The 21,873-nt window shown below is 41.9% G+C and overlaps 1 protein-coding gene across 4 annotated transcripts in view; it reads right to left on the bottom strand.

Moving 5' to 3' along the window:
• LOC122555663 (rho guanine nucleotide exchange factor 26-like) overlaps positions 1-21,873 on the bottom strand; it is a 216,337-nt gene that overhangs the window by 38,013 nt on the left and 156,451 nt on the right. For all 4 annotated transcript variants that reach the window (XM_087993352.1, XM_087993351.1, XM_087993350.1 and 1 more), the window contains one exon: positions 13,843-13,997. In XM_087993352.1, the coding sequence (XP_087849478.1) occupies positions 13,843-13,997 (155 nt within the window). The remainder of the gene's footprint in view (positions 1-13,842; positions 13,998-21,873) is intronic.

The raw sequence follows: 21,873 nt of genomic DNA, 5'->3' as shown, positions 1-21,873 counted from the left end.
ACATGACTGGGCCAATAACTTCTCCTCTAGAGCCTTGGTCTAAATTTTGACCAGAATTTGTAAGTTTGAGGGAGCACCCTTCTGCGACAGTTCTGCTCAAACTGAGTTGGGTGCATTTTACAGCAGCAGCAAAATCAAATCCAGCGCACAAAGCCAACAGCTCAAAAGCCAATGAAAATCTTTTTTTTTTGCAACATCCAGGCAAGATGAACAGCCAATTGATCAAACATTATCTGAGCCATCCCCAGGCCATTTTGTTTCACTCTGCAGCTGCGGCTTCATTATATGTGACTGGTGGACATTGGAAGGTTTTGCTCTGCATGACTGAGATGTAGAAGAAGATATTACAGTTTTCAGCCAGACTGTGAAGTATTTTCAAGTTGCACTCTGAGTTAATTGAAATGAGTCACGTGAAGTGAGTATTGATTCAGTCCACACTGCTAAATTTCTGGTCATGAGCTGAAGCTGAAAATTAAAGATTTCTCCAAAATGCTCCCTAAAAATAAGCTCAATCAGCATCTGTGAAGACAGCAACAGAAACATACATTTACGTAACACATTCCACTACATTCAGTCTCAATTTTGTTTCAGTTATTGTTGAAATGTAAGAAATAATGATGAACAATGTACACAACATGTCAAAGGCAATAAAAATGTAATATTTTCTGTTAGATTTTCTTGGAGAAAGGATGCAATACTGACTGACGTTTTGAGTTGCTAATGTGTCTCAGTCTGACCTTTTGGTCTGGATTGACCTTAAACCCATTACCAACCATCTACATTTTAAATCCAGCTGAGACATTGAATCGTACAGTCGCATGCCAATCTCTCAATTCCACTAAGAGTTAAAGATTGAAAAGGAAAGATGTGGCACTTATATCACCACTTCCATATCCTCAGGCTATTCCAAATTACTTGTCAGCAAATTCAGTCTGAAGGATAGTCACTGTGATATGGGAAGAAGTTATGTTTGCTATGGGGAAAGAGGAAAAAGGGTGCCATAAGTCAGTTGGTGGAATTTAAATTCAGTTTAATGTAGAATTGAAAGCTCGACTCAGTGGTGATGCATTGAAGTTACTATTGTTCCAAAACTCCATCTAGTGCACTAATGTCCTTTTTTTTATTCATTCACAGATTGTGGGCGTCACTGGCTAGGCCAGTATTTAATGCCCATCCCTAATTATCCAAATGGTAGTTAAGAGTCAACCAAATTGCTGTGAGTCTGGAGTCACATGATTCCATTTCATGTCTGGTTCCATTCCTGATGAAGAACATTATGCCCAAAACATCGATTCTCCTGCTCCTCAGATGCTGCCTGATCTACTATGCTTTTCCAACACCACACTCTCAACTCTGATCTCCAGCATCTGCAGTCCTCACTTTCTCCTGGAGTCACATGTCGGCCAGACTAGGTCAGGATGACAGTTTCCTTCCCCAAAGGTTATTCATGAACAAGATGGATTTTTTCTGACAATCGGTAATGGAATTCAGTAACGCTTAATTCTGAATTTTTTTTAAATGTAATTCAAATTCCACCATCTGCCATGGCCGTATTGACACCCAGTTCTCCAGAACATTACCTGGGTCTCTGGATTAACAGTCCATCGATAACAGCACTAGGCCATCGCCTTCCCTTTGGGGAAGAAAATGTGCCACCCTTGACTGGTCTGCTCAATATGTGACTCCAGACCCACAGCAATATGCCTAACTCTCCACTGCTTACTGAAATAGACCAGCTAGGCAATTAGTTCAAGGGTTATTTACAGATGGTTATTTAGAGAAGGTCAACAAAGGCTGGCTTTGACAATGACACTTACATCCCTTGAAATAACTTTGAAAAAGAAACTAGCTCTACCTAAAGGAGAAACTGAGACAACACACTGAATGGTTGCCTCCTATATCAGGAGAAAGTGAGGTCTGCAGATGCTGGAGATCAGAGCTGAAAATGTGTTGCTGGAAAAGCGCAGCAGGTCAGGCAGCATCCAGGGAACAGGAGACGGCGGAGTTGAAGGAATTGGGAGAATGGGATGGCGTTTTTACAGGGGGCAGGGTGGGAGGAGGTGTAGTCCAGGTAGCTGTGGGAGTCGGATTCCTGAAGAAGGGCTTATGCCCGAAACGTCGATTCTCCTGTTCCCTGGATGCTGCCTGACCTGCTGTGCTTTTCCAGCAACACATTTTCAGCTCTGGAACACTATCAATTTGGTATGCCCAAAACTGCTGGTCTCCACGTGTAAAACGTTGCCCTTGACTGAGTATTGCAGACCAGCACATTCCCAAGGTGTAGGAGTATGTACTGAGTGACCCACTAATGCTTGAAGTAGCCACCACAAGGGCACAGTGGGAAAGGTCTCAGTCTAAGGTCTTTCAGCTGTAGTGTACTGAGAGGCTGGGAACTCACAGAATCCCTCAAGCTATTTGCTTGTAATGGAATATATATGGTTAATGTCACATTTAGTTGAATTAAGAAAAGTGATAGTTTTATTGTATTTTCCATAATGACCAATTTGAAATGTCTTGCAATATATTTATAGATATTTTATGTATATATCTCATGAATAATTTTGTGTATATTTTTGCAAAAAACATGCCATTTGAAGGGAATAAAAGGAACAATCAGACAGATAAGCTGCCTTCTCAAACTTGGAGTGCATCAAAATTGCAATGACATAATATTTAAAGCCATTTCCCATCCTTCAGAAAGTAAAAGTCTCCCTCAAGTTAAATTTATCATTTAAAAACATTCCCTTTAACAGTGAATGAAGTAGACAGTTCACAATTGCCATGCAGTGCTCTGAGACAAAACTAGTGATTTTTTGCTGCATTTTTCTCTGAACACCTCAAGGAAGATGCAAATGTTATTGATGAAATCTCTCCAGGAATTGTACACTTACTCCCCCAGACACCACCCCTCCCTACCCTCACCCCAGTTTGTGGCAATGGTAGTGGACAAATCTGACTTTTAGAATTGAGATAAAAATACAGAAACAGTGTAAAACTAATTGTTGACTCATGTTGAATCCAAATCTATACCATGGTCTTTTGGAGCCTACAGCAGGAAGATCCCCAAGCAATTGTTCACATTTCTCAACAGGTTTTAAAATATCCCACTTTAAAATATACTGGTTGGTTTTGTACAGTTGTATTGAAAATCAGAACAATTGCTTACGCGCATAATCCCAAAAATATTCCATTAAGATGCACATCGAATATACACCTGAATATCTAATTACTTAGAAATAAGCTGCACTAATGTAGCAACTTTCACATCCTGCAGAGGTTCCAAAATGCTTTCAGTCAATGAAACTGTTGCATAGTGTAGGAACTACAGAGGTGGTAATGTTACTGGAGTAGTAATCCAGAATCCTAGGGATATGGGTTCAAACCTTACTGTGAAATCTGAATTTAATAAAAAATGGAATTGAAAAGCTCGCCTATTGGTGATGCATATAGCCACTGCTGTTTGTTGCAAAACCCCAACTGAGTCTCTAACCCCCCCCTTAGGGAAGAAAATCCATCTTTCTTGCCTAGTCAAGCCTATATGTGACTCCAGACACACAGCCACGGTGCAATTAGGGCTGGGCAATGAATGCTAAGCTGGTTAGTAATGCCCATACCCATGAACAATTTAAAACAAAAAGTCAATTTGTACATTGCAAGCTCTCACAAATAGCAATGCAGTAATGTCCAGATGATCAAATTGAAGTGACACTGACTGAGGCATAAATCCTAGCCAGGAAACTGGGGAGAACTCCTTTTAGAGTCACAGAGCTGTACAGCACAGAAACAGACCCTTCAGTCCAACTCGTTCATACTGACCAGATATCCTAATCTGATCTAAGCCCATGTGCCAGCACTTGGCCCATCTCCCTCTAAACCCTTCCTATTCATGTACCTGTCCTGGTACCTCTTAAATGCTGTAATTGTACCAGAGTCCATCACCTCCGCTGGCAGCTCATTCCGTACACGCACCACCCTTGGTGCGAAAATGTTTCCCCTCAGGTCACTTTTATATCTTTCCCCTCTCATCTTAAACCTGTGGCCTCTAGTTTTGGACTCCCCTACCCTGGGAAAGAGACCTTGTCTATTTACCCTATCCATGCCCCTCATGATTTTATAAATGTCTAGAAGGTCACCCCTCAGCCTCTGATGATTCAGGGAATAAGCTCCATCCTATTCAGCCTCTTCCTGTTGCACAAACCTTCCAATCCTCAAGATATTCTTGTAAGTCTTTTCTGAATCCTTTCAAGTTTAACAACATCTTTTCTATAGCAGGGAGACCAGAATTGAACACAGTATTCTAAAAGTGGTCTCACCAATGTTCCATCCAGCCACAACATGACCTCCCAACTCCTGTAGTTAATGCACTGCCTTCAGCAAAATTATGCCATGACATTCTCAAGCAATAGATGGCACCCTCCAACATTGCAGCACTCCCTGACAACTGCAGTGGGGTGTCAATATAAGGTTGTGTGGTTAAATTCTGGATTCTTGCCTATAGATGAAATGCTGTGCAATACTAATGCAATGGACATTATCAGTTTCTCAGTGAAATTCCTTCAACTCCCACCCAACGTTAAATCCATGTGTGTGATATATAAGTCCCTATATCTAGTCCGATAGACCAAGTTTTATGGTACTCCCATTGTTCCAGACACCAGAGCAAAAATTTCCAACATTTTTAGTGGTGCATAAAGTATAGCTGGAAATTATTAAGTACTACAGTGAAATTGTAATGTCAAATTCAAAACAAAAATCTGTATGAACTTTCATTATTCAGGCTCTTTGAGGTTATCCATTATATGGTGCAATTTAAGAGTTTAAAATAACATTGACAACAATGAAATTCCAGTTCTTCTTTACTGCCTCATTAATCTCTTTGCTTCATTGCTTACTCACAATTTTTAAGGCTATTTTAAGCACACCCACCTAGCATGATGAGGGTGGTCTCCCAGTGGAACCCTCCTTTGACACTTAGTCTTTTGCCAGGTTCGATTGACTCTGTTCTCCTATCCCAATGGGTTGTTTTAGCCTAACGTTAAAGGCGAATTCCTTCCCACCACAATTATCAATCTACAGTGTCAGATAATAGTCTGATATTTAACAGTCAGCCATGATTTAAGTGGTAGCTCTCTTCAACTTGCATCAGCACTATCCCAATCTGAATACTTAAGAATACAGTCTAGACTTCAATACAATACTGAGGGAACACTGAAGCATTGCAGGTCTTTCAGATAGAATAATAAACTATTGTTCCTATCTGCCCTCTTACATGGCCATCAGAAGTCCTTTGGCATTATTTCAAAGATGAATAAAGGGGTTCTCACTAGTGTCCAGGCCAATATTTATCTTTAAATTAACCGTTCAAAGAGAAGTATCTGTTCATGTATTGTATTACTACTTGTGGGTCTTGCTCTGAGTCATATATCACAAATTACAACAATGAGGCGGACTCAAAAATTCAAAAGCTGGTGCTAAAGGCTTTTGTACGTCGGGGTTGTGAAACATGTGACAAAAATCAATCGACTTCCTTCCTTTCCATTGTCCACCCCATCATTCTAGGCCTTCACTAGCCCAACTGCCCAAGATTTAGCCAGTCATCAGTGTTTATCATTCAGTTACACCAATGCTCTCGCTTCCTACCTTCCGTTCAGAAACACGAGCACATCCAAAACTTTAATGCCTGAGTGGTAACTTAAACCAAAGTACACTCCCTCATGTACAGGCAGTTCTGCTATAATGGGACAGTTCCGTTCTCGTGCAATCCCATTTTTAAGAAAATCGCGTAATAGCTGCACCATTTAAACTAATGGGGCTGGAATTGCGTTATAATCAATACATGCTTTAAAAGTTTGCATTTTAGAAACAGTCTCTCCACTTCTTCAATCACGTTATAGCGCATTTGTGTTAATGAAATGTACTGTGTACTTGATAATCCTTGTCCAGTTGAGCCTCACATTTAAAATTCTCATCTGCAAATTTTCCAATTCCTCAACTGCGTTAGCCCTCCCTTTCTCAAGACCTGGACAACATTCAGGTTCTGATGATCAATGACATGAGCATTCACACAGCACAAGTACCAGCCAATGACCAAAAAAGGTTATAACCATCATCATTAACAATCAATGGCATTAGCATCCCTGAATCCCCATTATCAACACCCTGGGGATTACCACTGATTATTAATTGAACTGTACCAGCAATATAAATGCTGTGGCTTTAGGGTGTAGGTTTACTCACTGAGCTGTAGGTTTGATATTCAGACGTTTCATTACCTGACTAGGTAACATCATCAGTGGCGACCTCCAAGTGAAGCGAAGCTGTTGTCTCCTGCTTTCTATTGAAATGTTAGTCCTGGATGGGGTTCCTGGGGTTGTGGTGATGTCATTTCCTGTTTGTTTTCTGAGGGGTTGATAAATGGTATCTAGATCTATGTGTTTGTTTATGGTGTTGTGGTTGGAGTGCTAGGCCTCTAGGAATTCTCTGGCATGTCTTTGTTTAGCCTGTCCCAGGATAGATGTGTTGCCCCAGTCGAATTGGTGGTTTCTTTCATCTGTGTGTAGGGCTATGAGGGAGAGAGGGTCGTGTCTTTTTGTGGCTAGCTGGTGATCGTGTATCCTGGTGGCTATAACTGCAGGTTAGCAATTGGAAGTTCTATAGCAAGTAACTCACCTACTATCTTCACAAAGCGTGTCCAGCAATGCAAAGTCAAGACAGTGATTAAATGTTCTACACTTGCCTGGGTGGGTGCAGCTCCAGAAATGCTCTAGAAGCTTGACACCACCAAGACAAAGCAGCCACTTGATTAGCAACCCATCAAATCCATCAAAACCCCATACATTCAACTTTTACTCCCTGTGCCACGAGGTAGAGTTACAGCAGCGTCTATCGTTTACAAGAATCACTACAGCAAAGCACCAGGCCTCCTTAGACTGCTCATTCCAAACTCATAACTTCGACCATTTAGAAGAACAAGGGCAGTAAATACATAGGGGCACCATCACCTGCAAGACTCCTTCAAGCCACTCACCAACATGACTTAGAAATGTAAATGTCACTTGGTCAAAACCATGGAACTCTCTCCCTACAGCATTTTGGGTTTACCTACACTAAATGGACTGCACCGATTCAAGAAGGCAACTCACCTTTACCTTCTTGTGGGAAATTTGTGATGGGCAATTGAGGGGAATTAGGGATAGACAATATATGCCAGCAAAGCTGGAGTAGACAATTTAGAATCATAGAATCTCTACAGTGCAGAAAAAGACCATTTGGCCCTTCAAAGTCTGCATCCCATCAGAAGAGCATCCCACCCAGACCCACTACCCACAATCGTTTGATTCTAGATTCAATTGATTGGTAGGCCGAGCTACCCAAGTAGTGCAGGCCTGGTCTCCCAATTCTATTAGATCTCTGCATTTCGAACTAAAGAGAGGAAGATGTTACATTCATACATCCACAAGAGGAGGCTGTGCTGCAGTCGTGATGTCACTAGTGTAATCATCAGAACCCCAGGCTAATGTTCTGGAGACACGGTTCAAACCCCACCATGGCAGATGGCGACAATTGTATTAATTAAAAGTATGGGGGCAAATCTGCTTAATGGTGACCATTGTTTTAAAAGCCCGACTGGTTTATTTTTTTTTCTGGAAGGAAATCTTCCAACCTTACCTGGTCTGGTCCACATATGTTTGCAGATCCACAGCAATGTGGTTGACTCTTAATTACCCTCTCAAATGGCTTGGCAAACTGCTCAGATGAACAGGCAATGGGAGAAGGGTAATAAATGTTGGTTCAGCCAACATCTGATGACTCAGTTTAAAAAAAAGCAAAAAGCTTTCACATCCTTAGGACATTCCAAATTAATGGATTCCTTTCAAAATGTTGTTCTGCAGGGAAACATGGTCATTTTCATACAGAAAGGTCTCAGGATTAGCCAATGGACCAGTTAACTGTTTATTTGAATAGTTTTATTTGAGGCAGGATTATTGAGACTCTTACATGGCCTAGATTGACTGTCTCATATCACACTTGAGTTCTGTATAGTTGAGAATGGCCTCATTCTGGTGTGGGTTCGCAAAGATGGAAAGTCTTTGCATTGACACAATGGCGGAGATACAGTAAACAATGTGTACACAGCAAGATTTCAGATACGACAATCTGAAAAATTACCAGAGAGCATGTCTTCAAAACACTGATCATAGCCATGATGTGGAGGAGCTGGTGTTGGACTGGAGTGGACAAAGTTAAAAATCACAAAATACCAGGTTAGAGATCAACAGGTTTATTTGAAAGTACAAGCTTTCGGAGTGCTGCTCCTTCATCAGATAGCTAGTCAGGCAGGATCATAGGACACAGAATTTATAGTAAAAGGTCAAAGTGTCATACAACTTGAAAGAAACTCTGAGACTTACATATTAATCAATTGAAATCTGCATTCCCATTCTAAGTAATTAAAGACTTAACAGGAATCTAAGTTTGTTCAATACATCACATCAGTTGTATGACACATTGATCTTTTACAATTAATTCTATGATCCTGCCCTACTAGCTATGAAATGAAGGAGCAGCGTTCCTTTCAAAAGCTTGTACTTTCAAATAAGCCTGTTAGACTATAAACTGGTGTTGTGTGATTTTTAACTTGGGAATGTTGGTTGATGGATAAATTCTGACCTTGGATAACAAGGAGAAATCCATTGTTCCTCCACGTAAATAGTGACATCGGATTCTTCAGCATTCACCTGAGAGGATGACAGGGATTTTCCCAATTTATCATCTGAGAAACCATATCTCCAACAGTGCAGCAACACCTCAATCCCAGATTTTGGAGTCAAGGCTCTGGATGGAGACACACAATCCTCAGTTCAAAGGCTACCATCTGAGCCATAGCTAACATTATTTTACAGTGCTCTCCCAAACCCATAGGTCGCACTCACAAAACATGGCTTTAAACCTAGATGAGAATATAAAGTCCCGATTGAAAGCTGAGTGCAGTACTGAGGGAGTGCTGCATTATTTGAAGAGAGAGGTGAAACAAAATCTGTCACTTCTTGAATCTCAAGGATGGCGATGGCACCCTTTTAAAGAGGAGGAAGGGGCTATCTTCGAGGGCATTTCAAACTCAAAAACCAAACAAAGATGTCTGTTTCTTCAGATAGGGGTCTTTATAAAATCAGGATTGCTTCCTCTTTCTCAAGTTTAATAATTTTGTGGAGGATTGGGGCACAGTGCCATAACTGAAAATGCAGTCCAATTTAACTTTTTTTATGCATGTCCTTAACTCTTAGCATGAAAAATGCTAACCTGGTAAACCAGGTGGCCTTATATATTACCTCAACCCAATACAATCGGAAACAGATGTGAAATGTTCGCAGTAATTAAAGAGAACAAAGTGAGTAATCTCAGGGAAGGAAGTTTTTCACCACTGGCACTGGTTCCTTTGAGAAGCCAGGCAAGAATGCTGAATGGTTATGTAGCTGCAGAAGTGAAATTCCAAACTTTCTGAGCTTTATTTTGAAACTAAGGTCACAAATGTTAAAAGCACTATCATGTTTCCCAATGGAAAAGACATTATAAATGTCCATGACCTCCTGCACAGGAACCATAGACTATGTCCAATATTTAGTGCACAGTGCATTGAAGTCCCATTGCAGTACTGGCAACTTGCACCCATCATTCATTATCGGTTAACACCCAGTACGCCACTCTGGTCAGTCCAGAAATTGGCCCACAAAGAAAGAAGAATTTATTTTCTAAATCCCTTTACCACTCTATTGATGATCAGTGAACTCTCAGTTTCTGATAGGTGCTCCTGATGAACAGCTCCTGAATCTACGCCTTCCCATTCCATCATATGATGGGATCCCACTCCTCATAGTGACATTGATTTATTACCATTTAATTCACAAATAGACCATCAGACTGTGGTGACATCAACCTTTACAGTTTTTCTCCTTCTGTGTTTTCAGTGACCTTTCCAAAGAGGAAATAGTCCATCTCTCACGTAACTTCAAACTGAGGGAGACAGAATCATAAAATCAGAGCCAGGACAACTGGACGCAAAAGCTGGCGTTAACACTTTCTCCTCATGAACAGCAGCAGAAATCAGAAATTCTCTGTTTATAAAACATCTGTCTATCAAAGCTGGAGGGTAATTTTAGGACTGAGATTGATATAGTTTTATTAGATTGAGGTATGAAGGGAGATGGAGTTGAAGTTAAGTCATAAAACATGGAGCTGAGGGGCTGAATGACTTTCTCGTGTTACTAACTTACTGGAATTCCCCACCAGACACCATCGCTGAAGCACAAAATACCCTCAGGAGTTGCAGGGGGTACAAGGAAAAGGCTCTTTACCAGGCCTCTGGAGATCAGTAATTATGGCAGCGTCATCACTACCACCCACACTGTCAACAACTTCAGAAACTCTCAGCAATGCTGTGGCAGTGAACACCAGCCATTACAAAACACTGTTCATATAAATCCAAGTCTGCAGTTATGTTTGTTATAGTTTGGGCAACACTAGCACACAGCAACGAGTGACAATTGGGACACATACATCTGTCAGCTTTCCAAGTTGCTGCAAAACATCTGCTTCTGATCTAGGCTGGATGTTTACTGCATCCACTTGAAAGCAGGCCAGCACGTTTTGAGAAGTAACAGCCTTCCCTTCAGTACATTCGGCTATTTAAAATCTTATAACCTCCCTCTTCCCAGCAGCAATTTTTTTCCTTCTCTTTGCAAGAAAACAACTCCCAGAAATTATATCAGAAAATAAACAATTCTTTAAAAGCACACCTTCCTCAAATTATACAGCCTATATTTACTGAAGCCACTGGTTCTTATTATTCTGCAAGAAGCTTCAGTTTTTTTTAGATTAGATTCCCGACAATATGGAAACAGGCTATTTGGCCCAACAAGTCCACACCAACTCTCCGGAGACTAACCAACCCTTACATTTACTCCTGACTCATGCACCTAACCTATACATCACTGAACACTATGGGCAATTTAGCACAGCCTATTCACCTGACCTGCACATCTTTGGATGGTGAGAGGAAACCCATAGAGACACGGGGAGAATATGCAAACACCACACAAACAGTTGCCCAAGGTGGGAATTGAACCAGGGTCCCTAGCACTGTGAGGCAGCAGGGCTAACCACTGAGCCACCAGCTGAGAGGTTTTTCTGGGAGTTCAGAGTTTCAGTGATTTCAGGAGAGGCGAGATAAATGTTCAGGAATTGTCCTGCTTATCCCTTTGTTTGGTGGTGACATGCAGTGGTATGGATGTTTGCACAGATTAGTTTCAGAATGCCTTGATGGCTCAGGAAGTGAATAGCTCAGCCACACAAGTCAGGTACAGCCCTCTGATTGCCTGGTTTTAATCCGTCCACCACTGAATGCCATACATACAGCTATCTGGGAGGTAAGTCCTAGAATTCACATCCTAAACCTTGCCACGTCTTTATACAGCTCCCTCCACTTTTAAGAAACTTCTAAAAACGCATCTCACTGACCATACATTGTTCACCTGCCCCAAAAGGGGTTTAGATAGGGTTGACCATGAGAACCTTTTTTCACGTATGGAGTCAGCTATTATGAGGGGGCATAGCTTTAAATTAAGGGGTGGTAGGTATAGGACAGATGTTAGGGGCAGATTCTTTACTCAGCGAGTCGTGAGTTCATGGAAAGCCCTGCCAGGAGCAGTGGTGGACTCTCCCTCTTTATGGGCATTTAAACGGGCATTGGATAGGCATATGGAGGATAGTGGACTAGTGTAGGTTAGGTGGGCTTGAATCGGCGCAACATCGAGGGCCAAAGAGCCTGTACTGCGCTGTATTCTTCTATGTTCTATGTAAAAGCTCCTTATGAAGCTCAGTGTCACTGTGTTTCTGGTAATGTTCCTGTGATGCCCCTTGTGACATTGTACTATGATTAAACGGATGATATAAATGCAACTTTGTGTTATGGTAGCTCAGAATCCAATTCCTGATCTGTGGTGGAAGAAATCTCTGTGCTCCTGAAATGCTCGCTCAGCTCACTGCTCTGATTTTCGTTTATTTATTCCTGGGATGTGAGCCATATTTTCTGCCTAGTTCTCCTGCAAAGCTAGTAGTGGTGAACCTTTGATTGAAGTATTGTTGTCAGTTGTTTTGAGACACAGTGAAAAGTGTTGTTTTGCGTACTCTACAAGCAGCTTGTACCATACAAAGTGCATCAGGGTAGCAAAACAGAGTGCAGAATACAGTGTTACAGCTGCAGAAAAAAGTGCAGAGAGAAAGAGAGAGGTCAGAATTAACATTTGACAGGTTTGTTCAAAAGTCTGATAACAGTGTGGAAGAAGCTGTTCTTGAATCTGTTCGATGTGTAATCAAACTTTCATATCTTCTGCTCTATGGAAGAGAGTGGAAGACAATATAACTGGGGTGGGAGGGTATGATTATATTGGTTGATTTCCCGAGGCAGCAGGAAGTATAGCTGGGGTCAACAGATGGAAGGCTGGTTTTCATGATGAACTGGGCTGTGTCCACGAACCTCTGGAGTTTCTTGGAGAGTTGGGAAGAGCAGTTGCCAAACCCTGGATGCGGTGATGCATCCAGGCAGGATACTTTCCATGATGCTTTCTATAAAAATTGGGAAGTGTCCTTGTGGCCATGCCGAATTTCCTTACCACCTGAGGAAGTAGAGGCGTTGGTGTGCTTTCTTGAACCTCGTGAGAACTAGTCTTTTTTAAGACGCCACTGTGGGATGTGGGTACTTTTGTGGGTGGCTATTTCCAGAGGGCAATTAAGAGTCAGCTCCATTGCTGTAGGTATGGAGTCACAAGTCGATCAGATAGGGACAGTAGATTTCCATCCCTAAAAGAGGCAAGTGAACGAGATGGGTTTTTATGACAATGGTGACATTTTTCAGTAGAATGTTGCCAGGGCTGGAGAATTGTAGCTACGAGGAGAGGTTTGGGTTGTTTTCCTTGAAGCAGAGAAGGCTGAGGGGTGACATGGTTGAAGTGTACACAATTGTGAGGGGTAGAGATGGAGTAGACAGGATAAACCTGTTTCCCTTGGCAGAGAGTTCAAAAACCAGTCATCGATTCAAGTTAAGTGGCAGAAGGATTAAAGGGGACATGAGGAAAAAGCTTTGTTACACAGAGGGTGGCGGATGTCTGGAATTCACTATCTGAGCTAGTGGTGGAGACAGAAATCCTAAACTCTTCTAAAAAATACCTGGATCTGCACCTTAAGTGGTGTAAGCTGCAGGGCAATGGCTTCTGTGTAGACAGATGGGATTAGAAAGGGCATCTGGGTGTCAATGGCTCATAATGGACAAGATGGACCAATTAGCCCCCTTGGGTTGTGTCATCTCTATGATTCTATAGTTATGTGGTCAAGATTAGGCATCATTCCAGATTTCACTGAACTCAAATTTCATTGGATTTGAACCCACATTGATCAGGGGCTTGACCATCTGGATCACTAGTCCAATGACAATACATCATACTACTGGCTGTTAAATTAATGTCATGACTAGAGACATGCACCCACATATGTAGGTCACAGAGCAACCCGAAAATGATGATATCCTGTTTTGTTACTATCCAGCAACACTTGTCAGAAGTATGCACAGCATGTGAGACTTTGTTAACTCTTTGTTTATAAATAACCCAATGATACTCACTACAAAGGGTGCTGATCACCTATAGAACCAGTTCTCGATGAGTCAAAACACTCAGGAGGAATGATGGAGATGGGAAAGTGAGAGAGCAAAGGCAAGAGGGGAGAAGGTGAGTAGGGGCAGGGGGATGGTCAGGAGTAGAGGAGAAGGGAGAGTGGGAAACACTAACTTACCTTTTCTTCTTTGTGACAATAAGGACATCATTGAACAGGAAGAAGTACACTTGCTGCCTTGACATGCGTTTGGAAAAAATTCCTGTGTCCTCAACGAAGCCCATGAGCTCACCTCGCTTGGATAAAAATCGAGAGGAAGAGACCAAGGGAAATGGCTAGGGAGAAAAAATACCAGATTGTCAGATCAGATAGAGAGAGAGTGCCAATGACAAGTATTGATGCCATATAATGATTTCCTCCTCCAATCAACAAAAAAGGACATCCAGAAAATTAACATGGTCAGAATGTTCACAATAGGATTTAGCAGGAGCATCTAAATGTCTCCTGTCACTCAACAAATTATCTGTTCAGATCACAGAAGAATTTATTATTTTACTTTTGTAACAGTTGCCTCTGGAAACAGTTAGAAATGCAGTTTCTCAGATAAGCAAGCAACACCTTCAGCATTTTGTCATTTATCATAGGTTTCTGGTATGACAAATCAAACAGTTCCCCTTGCATAAATCCAATTAAACTCAGCAGGATGATGCTGGGCTTTTCATGAATAATGGACAGAGACAACACAATGCAGAATAGATTTTTCCAACCTGCCTGCTGAGATTTAAGAATATCCTGCCTGGGCCTGTCACATAATCGATTGGTAAAATGGCTTTTTATAAAAATTTCATTTTTGTGACATGGTGGGTGTCACCAGCAAGTCCAGCTTCTATTGGCCATTTCCAGTCACCCTCGAGAAAGTGGTGGTGAGTCATCTATTTGAACCACTGTCATCTGCTGGAGATGGCTTAGCTCCCACAGCGAGTCTTTTTGGAATAAATAATATTTATTCATAAAAATATCCAAAAGCACATTCCAAAATATTTCAAATCACACATAATGAAAAATGCAATAAAATGGAACTTTTCTCTGTTGTGTATGTGAGAACAAAATGGCAAGGGATGGAATTCTACACAGTAAGGTCGAGAAGAGAGAGAAGAGACATGGAGAGAAAGAGAGAGAGAGAGAGAGAGAAAAAAACAAGAGCCAAAATAAAACGCAGTATGGAAAAAAAGAGGCTAAGAATTCAAGGGCATGAATCAAACAAGGCCACATGTGAACAGGAATAAAGATGTTTAAAAAACAAGCCTTAAGGCCTTGTGTCTTAATACACAATTTACTTTGCAATTAAGTAAATGAATTAGTCGTGCAAATGCACAAAAACAGGTATGATATATTTGGGATTACAGAAACATAGTTACAGGACGACCAGGGACGGGAATTGAATATCCACGGTATTCAGCTTTTCGGAAAGACCAAGAGGAAAATGAGTTGGGGTAGCATTGCTGGTTAAAGAGCACAGTAATGCAAGCATGAGGAAGGATATTAGCTCTGCTGAAATAGAATCTATATGGGTAGTGCTTACAAACACCAAGAAACATCAGTAAACAATAGAGGGGGCTGCATATAGACTCCCAAAATGTGGCACTGACATTAGAGAAGGCATTAAACAGAAAATGGGGATACTAGCAATAAAGGTACAAATGAAATTGCGAGCAACTTTAATTTATAGAAAGATTTGACCTCAATGTGGACTTTCACCCACAAGATGACTCCAGAGCGGTCTCCTGGCCTTGATAGCCTTGAAGGGCAGCCTGAGGTGGTCTGGAGTCAAGGTTCAGTGCAGACTGGAGGTGCCAGCGTGCACTGGGTTGAATGGACTGTTATTCTGAACTTATTATTTCTCTATTTTTCTAATTTATTCCTATAATCTGTAATGCTGGACTTTTTTCTACATTTCTATGTTGCACTCTCATGTGCCTCAATCCAATTGCAATACACCTGTCATTTACAACATACCTTCAGTGACAAAGACACAACCCAAGGAGATCTTGAATTTTGCAGTCCCTTGGAACACTATGGCTGTCAGGCAGGAAATTGCAGGTTTTTGTCTCAACGAAAATGAAAGAACTGCAATATATTTCCAACTCAGAACGGACAACCACTGCAGCATAATCAGTGTACAGAAGTTCTCTGATCAGCACAAGTTGCACTTTTACATTATCTTCCAATCTGGATAAGTTGAGGACTTGGCTGACTGATAGTGCTTAAGGTACAAAGGTTCTATATCAGGCATAGGTCAGTCAGAAAAAAAACAGAATCAAGTTTAAGAAATTTCACTTCATTCTTGATCTTCAAACTGTCAGAAGTGGAGCAGGAAATGGAAAAGATGCCATAAATGTTATGAATGGACTTTATGAGACTGCAAAAGTTTGGGAGGGCTATCGATTTTCTCTAGTACCTGACAGAGAGATACTTTCTGCTTATCGTGTCAAGTGTCATTATTAGATGCACAAAGGCAAGGTGGAGTGGTCTTTGCTGTTCTGTGGTTCCCTTGAAGCTGACATAGAGCAAAGATCATATCTACCAGGGATATGCTTGAAATGAAACCACGCTGTGCCTCTGGGTGTGTTTTGTTGGCCAGTGAATAAAACTTTGACAGAATGACTTTGGTACTGGCTTTTTCACTGACATTAAATCGTGAGAGGCTCCCCAGTAGTTGTTGCAATCCCTTTGTTCTGGTATAATGTGGTGTTTGTGTCATGCATATGGTGTGGGACAGAAGCTTCACTCCAGTACAACATAAAGTGGTCAAGAAGCTATGGCAGGAGATAGGAATTTTGATAATTCAGTAGCTGGGCTAGTGTCGAGGACTTTCCCTACTGCAAGTGATTCAATGGCCTTTTCGATCTCAACTGATAGCAGTTGCGTACGAAGCTCAGAGATCGCTGCAGAACATCACCAAGCATATAACCATTTAATCTGAGCATGGCTTGGGTGTAGTGTTCTACCCAATGGACCATTTGCCTGTCAATGAGTATGTCCCCAGATCTCTGGACCTCAAAGGAGCAGCTTTGGTAATGGTAGGAGTGAGTTCTGTGTTGATACCATCATACATAGTACAAAGGTTACCATTATCACTGTTAGCTTGTATCTCATCACATCGATTATTCCAACACTTTTCCATATAAGCATATACAATCCAACAATGATATAAAAACTTTGTGAATGGTGCCCATGTGAAGCTTTTCACAAAACAAATTCCTTTTAGCCTGATGATGCTCAATGCCAGCAATGACATCTTTGTTCAATAAAGTACACTTCCCATGCCAAACATTAAATAAACTGTTTCCTTGAATTGTAGATTGAATAATAGGAGCAGCGGGAGGTTTAATTCCAACCCACATTAAACAAAATGTGACAGGTTAACAGAAATTAAAGTAATGGCTTCTCTCGCAGGTCTTGGTCTATGCAGCAAATGCATAATTGGTTGGGATTTGTTTGGTAATTCTTATTGCTTTGACAATTTTATAGCTTCATTTTTTTCAGTGGCAGTTGGAGTGGGAGGAGCAACAGCGATGATCAGAGGCCCAATCGGAAGGTAAATTTTAAAAGATTTAAGTTAGGGCAGTTGAATGTTCCTCCTGCAGAATGTGGGAGGTAAGAATCATCACTAGTGTCCCTGCTGACTGTATCTGTGGGAAGTGCACCCAATTCCAGCTCCTTGAAAACTGCATTAGGGAACTTGAGCTGGAGCTGGATGAACTTCGGGTCATTTGGGAGACGGAGGGGATTATTGAGAAGAGTTACAGGGAGGTAGTCACACCTTAGGAATAAGGAAAAGCTAGATGGTTACCGTCAGGGGATGGAGGGGAACCAGCAAGCAGTGCAGGGATCCCCTCTGACTGTTCCCCTCAACAACATATACCATCCTGGATACTGTTGGGGGGGATGACTTATCAGGGGTAAGCTATGGGGCACAGGTCTCTAGCACAGAGTCTGTCCCTGTTGCTCAGAAGGTAAGGGGGAAGAGGAGCAGAGCTTTAGTCATTGGGGATTCCATAGTTAGGGGGACAGATAGGAGGTTCTGTGGGGATGAGAGAGAGACTCACGGTTGGTGTGTTGCCTCCCAGGTGTCAGGGTTTGTGATGTCTCTGATTGTGTTTTTGGGATCCTTGAGGGGGAGGGGGAGTAGCCTCAAGGCGTGGCCCACATAGGCACCAACAATATAGGTAGGAAGAGAGATGGGGATTTAAGGATGAAATTCAGGGAGCGAGGGTGGAAGCTTAGAGTTAGGACAAACAGAGTTGCTATCTCTCGCTTGATGCTCCTGCTTCGTGTTAGTGAGGCAATAAATAGGGAGAGAGAGGAGTTGAACATGTGGCTACGGGGATGGTACAGGAGGGAGGGTTTTAGATTCCTGGATAATTGAGGCTCTTTCTGGGGTAGGTGAGACCTCTACAAACAGGATGGTCTTCAAATGAACCAGAGGGGTACCAATATCCTGAGGGGGGAGGTGAAATTTGCTAATGCTCTACGGATGGGTTTAAACTAATTCAGCAGGAGGTGGGAACTAAAATTGTAGCTCGAATATACAGGAGGGTAAGAGTAGTGAAGTCAGAACTAAGATTTCAAGTTCGCAACAAGGCACCGGCAAGCAAGAAGTTGGTTTGAAGTGTGTCTACGTCGACACCAGGAGGATCCGGAATAAGGTGGGTGAACTTGCAGCATGGGTTAGTACCTGGGATTTTGATGTTGTGGCTATTTCAGAGACATGGGTAGAGCAGGGACAGGAATGGTTAATGCAGATTCTGGGATTTAGATGTTTCATAAGAGCAGAGAAAATGGTAAAAGAGAGGGTGGAGTGGCACTGTTAGTCAAGGACAGCAGCATGGTTGCATAACGGACGTTTGAGGACTCATCTACCAAGGTAGTATAGCCTGAGATTAGCAACAGGAAAGGAGAGATTACCCTGTTGGGAGTTTTCTATAGGCATGCAAATAGTTCCAGAGATGTAGAGGATAGGAGAGTAAAGATGATCCTCGATAGGAGCGAGAGTGAAGCGGTTGTTGTTATGGGGGACTTTAACTTTCCAAATATTGACTGGGAATACTATAGTTCAAGTACTTTAGATGGTCAGTTTTTGTCCAATGTGTGCAGGAGGGTTTCCTGACAGACCGACAAGAGGTGAGGCCACATTGTATTTGGTATTGGGTAATGAACCCAGCCAGGTGTTAGATTTGGAGGTAGGTGAGCACTGTGGTGATAGTGACCATAATTTGGTTATGTTTACTTTAGTGATGGAAAGGGATGGGTATGTAATGTAGGGCAAAAGTTATAGCTGGGGGAAAGGCAATTATGATGCAAACAGGCAACATTTAGGATGCATAGGATAGGGAAGGAAACAGCAGGGGATGTATCAGTTGAAATGTGGAGCTTATTCAATGACCAGCTACTGTGGGTCCTTGATAAGTATGTACTGGTCAGGCAGGGAGGAAGTTGTCGAGCATGGTTTACTAAGGAAGTTGAATCTCTTGTCAAGAGGAAGGAGAAGGCTTATGTTTGGATGAGATTTGAAGGCTCAGCTAGGGCTCTTAAGAGTTACAAATTAGCCAGGAAAAACCTAAAGAGAGAGCTAAGAAGAGCCAGGAGGGAACGTGAGAAGTCATTGGCAGATAGGATCAAGGAAAACCCTAAAGCTTTCTGTAGGTATATCAGGAATAAAAGAATGACTGGTGTAAGATTGGGGCCAATCAAACATAGCAGTGGGAAGTTGTGCGTGGAGTCAGAGGAGACAGGGGAAGTGCTAAATGAATATCTTTTGTCAGTATTCACACTAGAAAAAGACAAAGTGGTCGTGGAGAATACTGAGATACAGGCAACTAAACTAGATGGGATTGAGGTGCATAAGGAGGAGGTGTTAGCGATCCTAGAAAGTGTAACATAGACAAGTCCCCTGGGCCAGATGGAATTTATCCCAGAATTCTCTGGGAAGCTAGGGAGGAGATTGCGGAGCCTTTGGCTTTGATCTTTATATCATTATTGTCTACAGGAATAATGCCAGAAGACTGGAGGATAGCAAATGGTGTTCCCTTGTTCAAGATGGGGAGTAGAGACAACTCTGGAAATTATAGACCTGTGAACCTTATTTTGGTTGCCGGTAAAGTGTTGGAAAGGGTTATAAGTGAAAAGATTTATAATCATCTAAGAAGGAATAAGTTGATTAGGGATAGTCAACATGGTTTTGTGAAGGGTAGGTCATACCTCACAAAACTTATTGAGTTCTTTGAGAAGGTGACCAAACAGGTGGCTGAGGGTAAAGCAGTTGATGTGGTGTATATGGATTTCAGTAAGGCCTTTGATAAGGTTCCCCATTGTATACCTTTGCACAAAATATGGAGACATGGGATTGAGGGTGATTTAGCAGTTTGGATTATAAATTGGCTAGCTAAAATAAGACAGCGGGTGGTGGTTGATGAGAAATATTCATCCTGGAGTTCAGTTACTTGTGGAATACTGTTTTGGGTCCACTGCTGTTTGTCATTTTTATAAATGATCTGGATGATGGCATAGGAGGGTGGGTCAGTAAATTTGTAGATGATACTAAGGTTGGTAGACTTGTGGATAGTGACGAAGAATGTTGTAGGTTACAGAGAGACATAGATAAGTTGCAGAGCTGGGCTGAGAAGTGGCAAACGGAGTTTAATGTGGAAAAGTGTGAGGTGATTCACTTTGGAAGGAGTATCAGAAATGTAGGTTACTGGGCTAATGGTAAGATTCTTGGTAGTGTAGATGAGCAGAGAGATCTCAGTGTCCGGGTACATAGATCCCTGAAAGTTGCTGAAAGGGTTGTTAAGAAGGCATATGGTGCATTAGTTTTTATTGGTAGAGGGATTGAATTTTGGAGCCATGAGATCATATTGCAGCTGTACAAAACTCTGGTGTGGCCACATCTGGAGTATTGCGTACAGTTCTGGTTATCACATTATAGGAAGGATGTGGAAGCTTTGGAAAGGGTTCAGAGGAGATTTACTAGGATGTTGCTTGGTATGGAGGGAAAGTCTTATGAGGAAAAGCTGAGGGATTTGAGGCAGTTTTCGTTAGAGAGAAGGTTGAGAGGTGACTTAATTGAGACATATAAGATAATCAGAGGGTTAGATAGGGTGGACAGTGAGAGCCTTTATCCTTGGATGGTGATTGCTAGCATGAGGGAAAATAGCTTTAAATTAAGTGGTGATGGATATAGGACAGATGTCAGAGGTAGTTTCTTTATTCAGAGAATAGCAGGGGCTTGGAATGCACTGCCTGCAACAGTAGCAGACACACCAACTTTAAGGGCATTTTAATGGTCATTATATGGATGATAATGGAATAGTGTAGGTTAGGTGGGCTTCAGATTGGTTCCACAGGTCGGCGCAACATCGAGGGCCGAAGGGCCTGGACTGCGCTGTAATGTTCCATGTTCAATAACCACTGTAGTGGAAAAAATTACAGAAATACAAAGATAGTGCACAAGACAATATTTCTGTATGGCTACTTAAACAAAGTCACGTTGACAGCAGTTAAAATAGGTCAGGCAAAAAGCACGATAGGCTGACAGTGAGAAGACTTGAAAAGTGATTTACATGCTACAGAAAGGAAACAAAATTTGCATTTATCTTATCTTTACACTATAGGCTGCCGTACATTTCAGAATTGAAAACAACTCAAACTGTTTCAAAGCCAGTGCTGGTTGAGTCATGCCTGCAATAAAAGCAAATACAGGAGGAGGGGGATGGGGGTGGTGCAGAAGAAAGATGGAGCAGGAGAAAGCTTCATGGCCCCTTACAATCTCCTGGTTGGCCCCTGGGCTTTCCTTCTCTTCCCTTCAGAATCTGGGAATTTGCTACCATCCCCAGCCCCGTGTCTGACATCCCTCTTCCCATCACAAAACAAAATCGTGGGTTACCCTGCGCATGACATCACACTTAAAGTGCACATGTTGACATCATTGCCTGCAATGTGCGGCTTCCAATGAGCACACACATGATTAGTTTCCAGTGCTCAGTGACAGCAGTCAATCTCTTTTTTTAAGTGTCTGGCCGAGAGGGCAGCTAGGTTTAACACTTCATTTCCAGAAACTGTATTGAATTAGCCACATAAACAAGCAGGCCAGATACGAGGAATCCTGCCGTGAGTAACTCCCCTCCTGACTCCCCAAAACCTATCCATCAT

Source organism: Chiloscyllium plagiosum, unplaced genomic scaffold (assembly GCF_037043375.1).
Source record: "Chiloscyllium plagiosum isolate Xiang-an unplaced genomic scaffold, Cpla_swu_hap1 HiC_scaffold_13, whole genome shotgun sequence".
Classification (NCBI taxonomy): Eukaryota; Metazoa; Chordata; class Chondrichthyes; order Orectolobiformes; family Hemiscylliidae; genus Chiloscyllium; species Chiloscyllium plagiosum.
The sequence above is the reverse complement of the archived record's forward strand: the minus strand, read 5'-3'. Positions and strand labels throughout refer to the sequence as shown.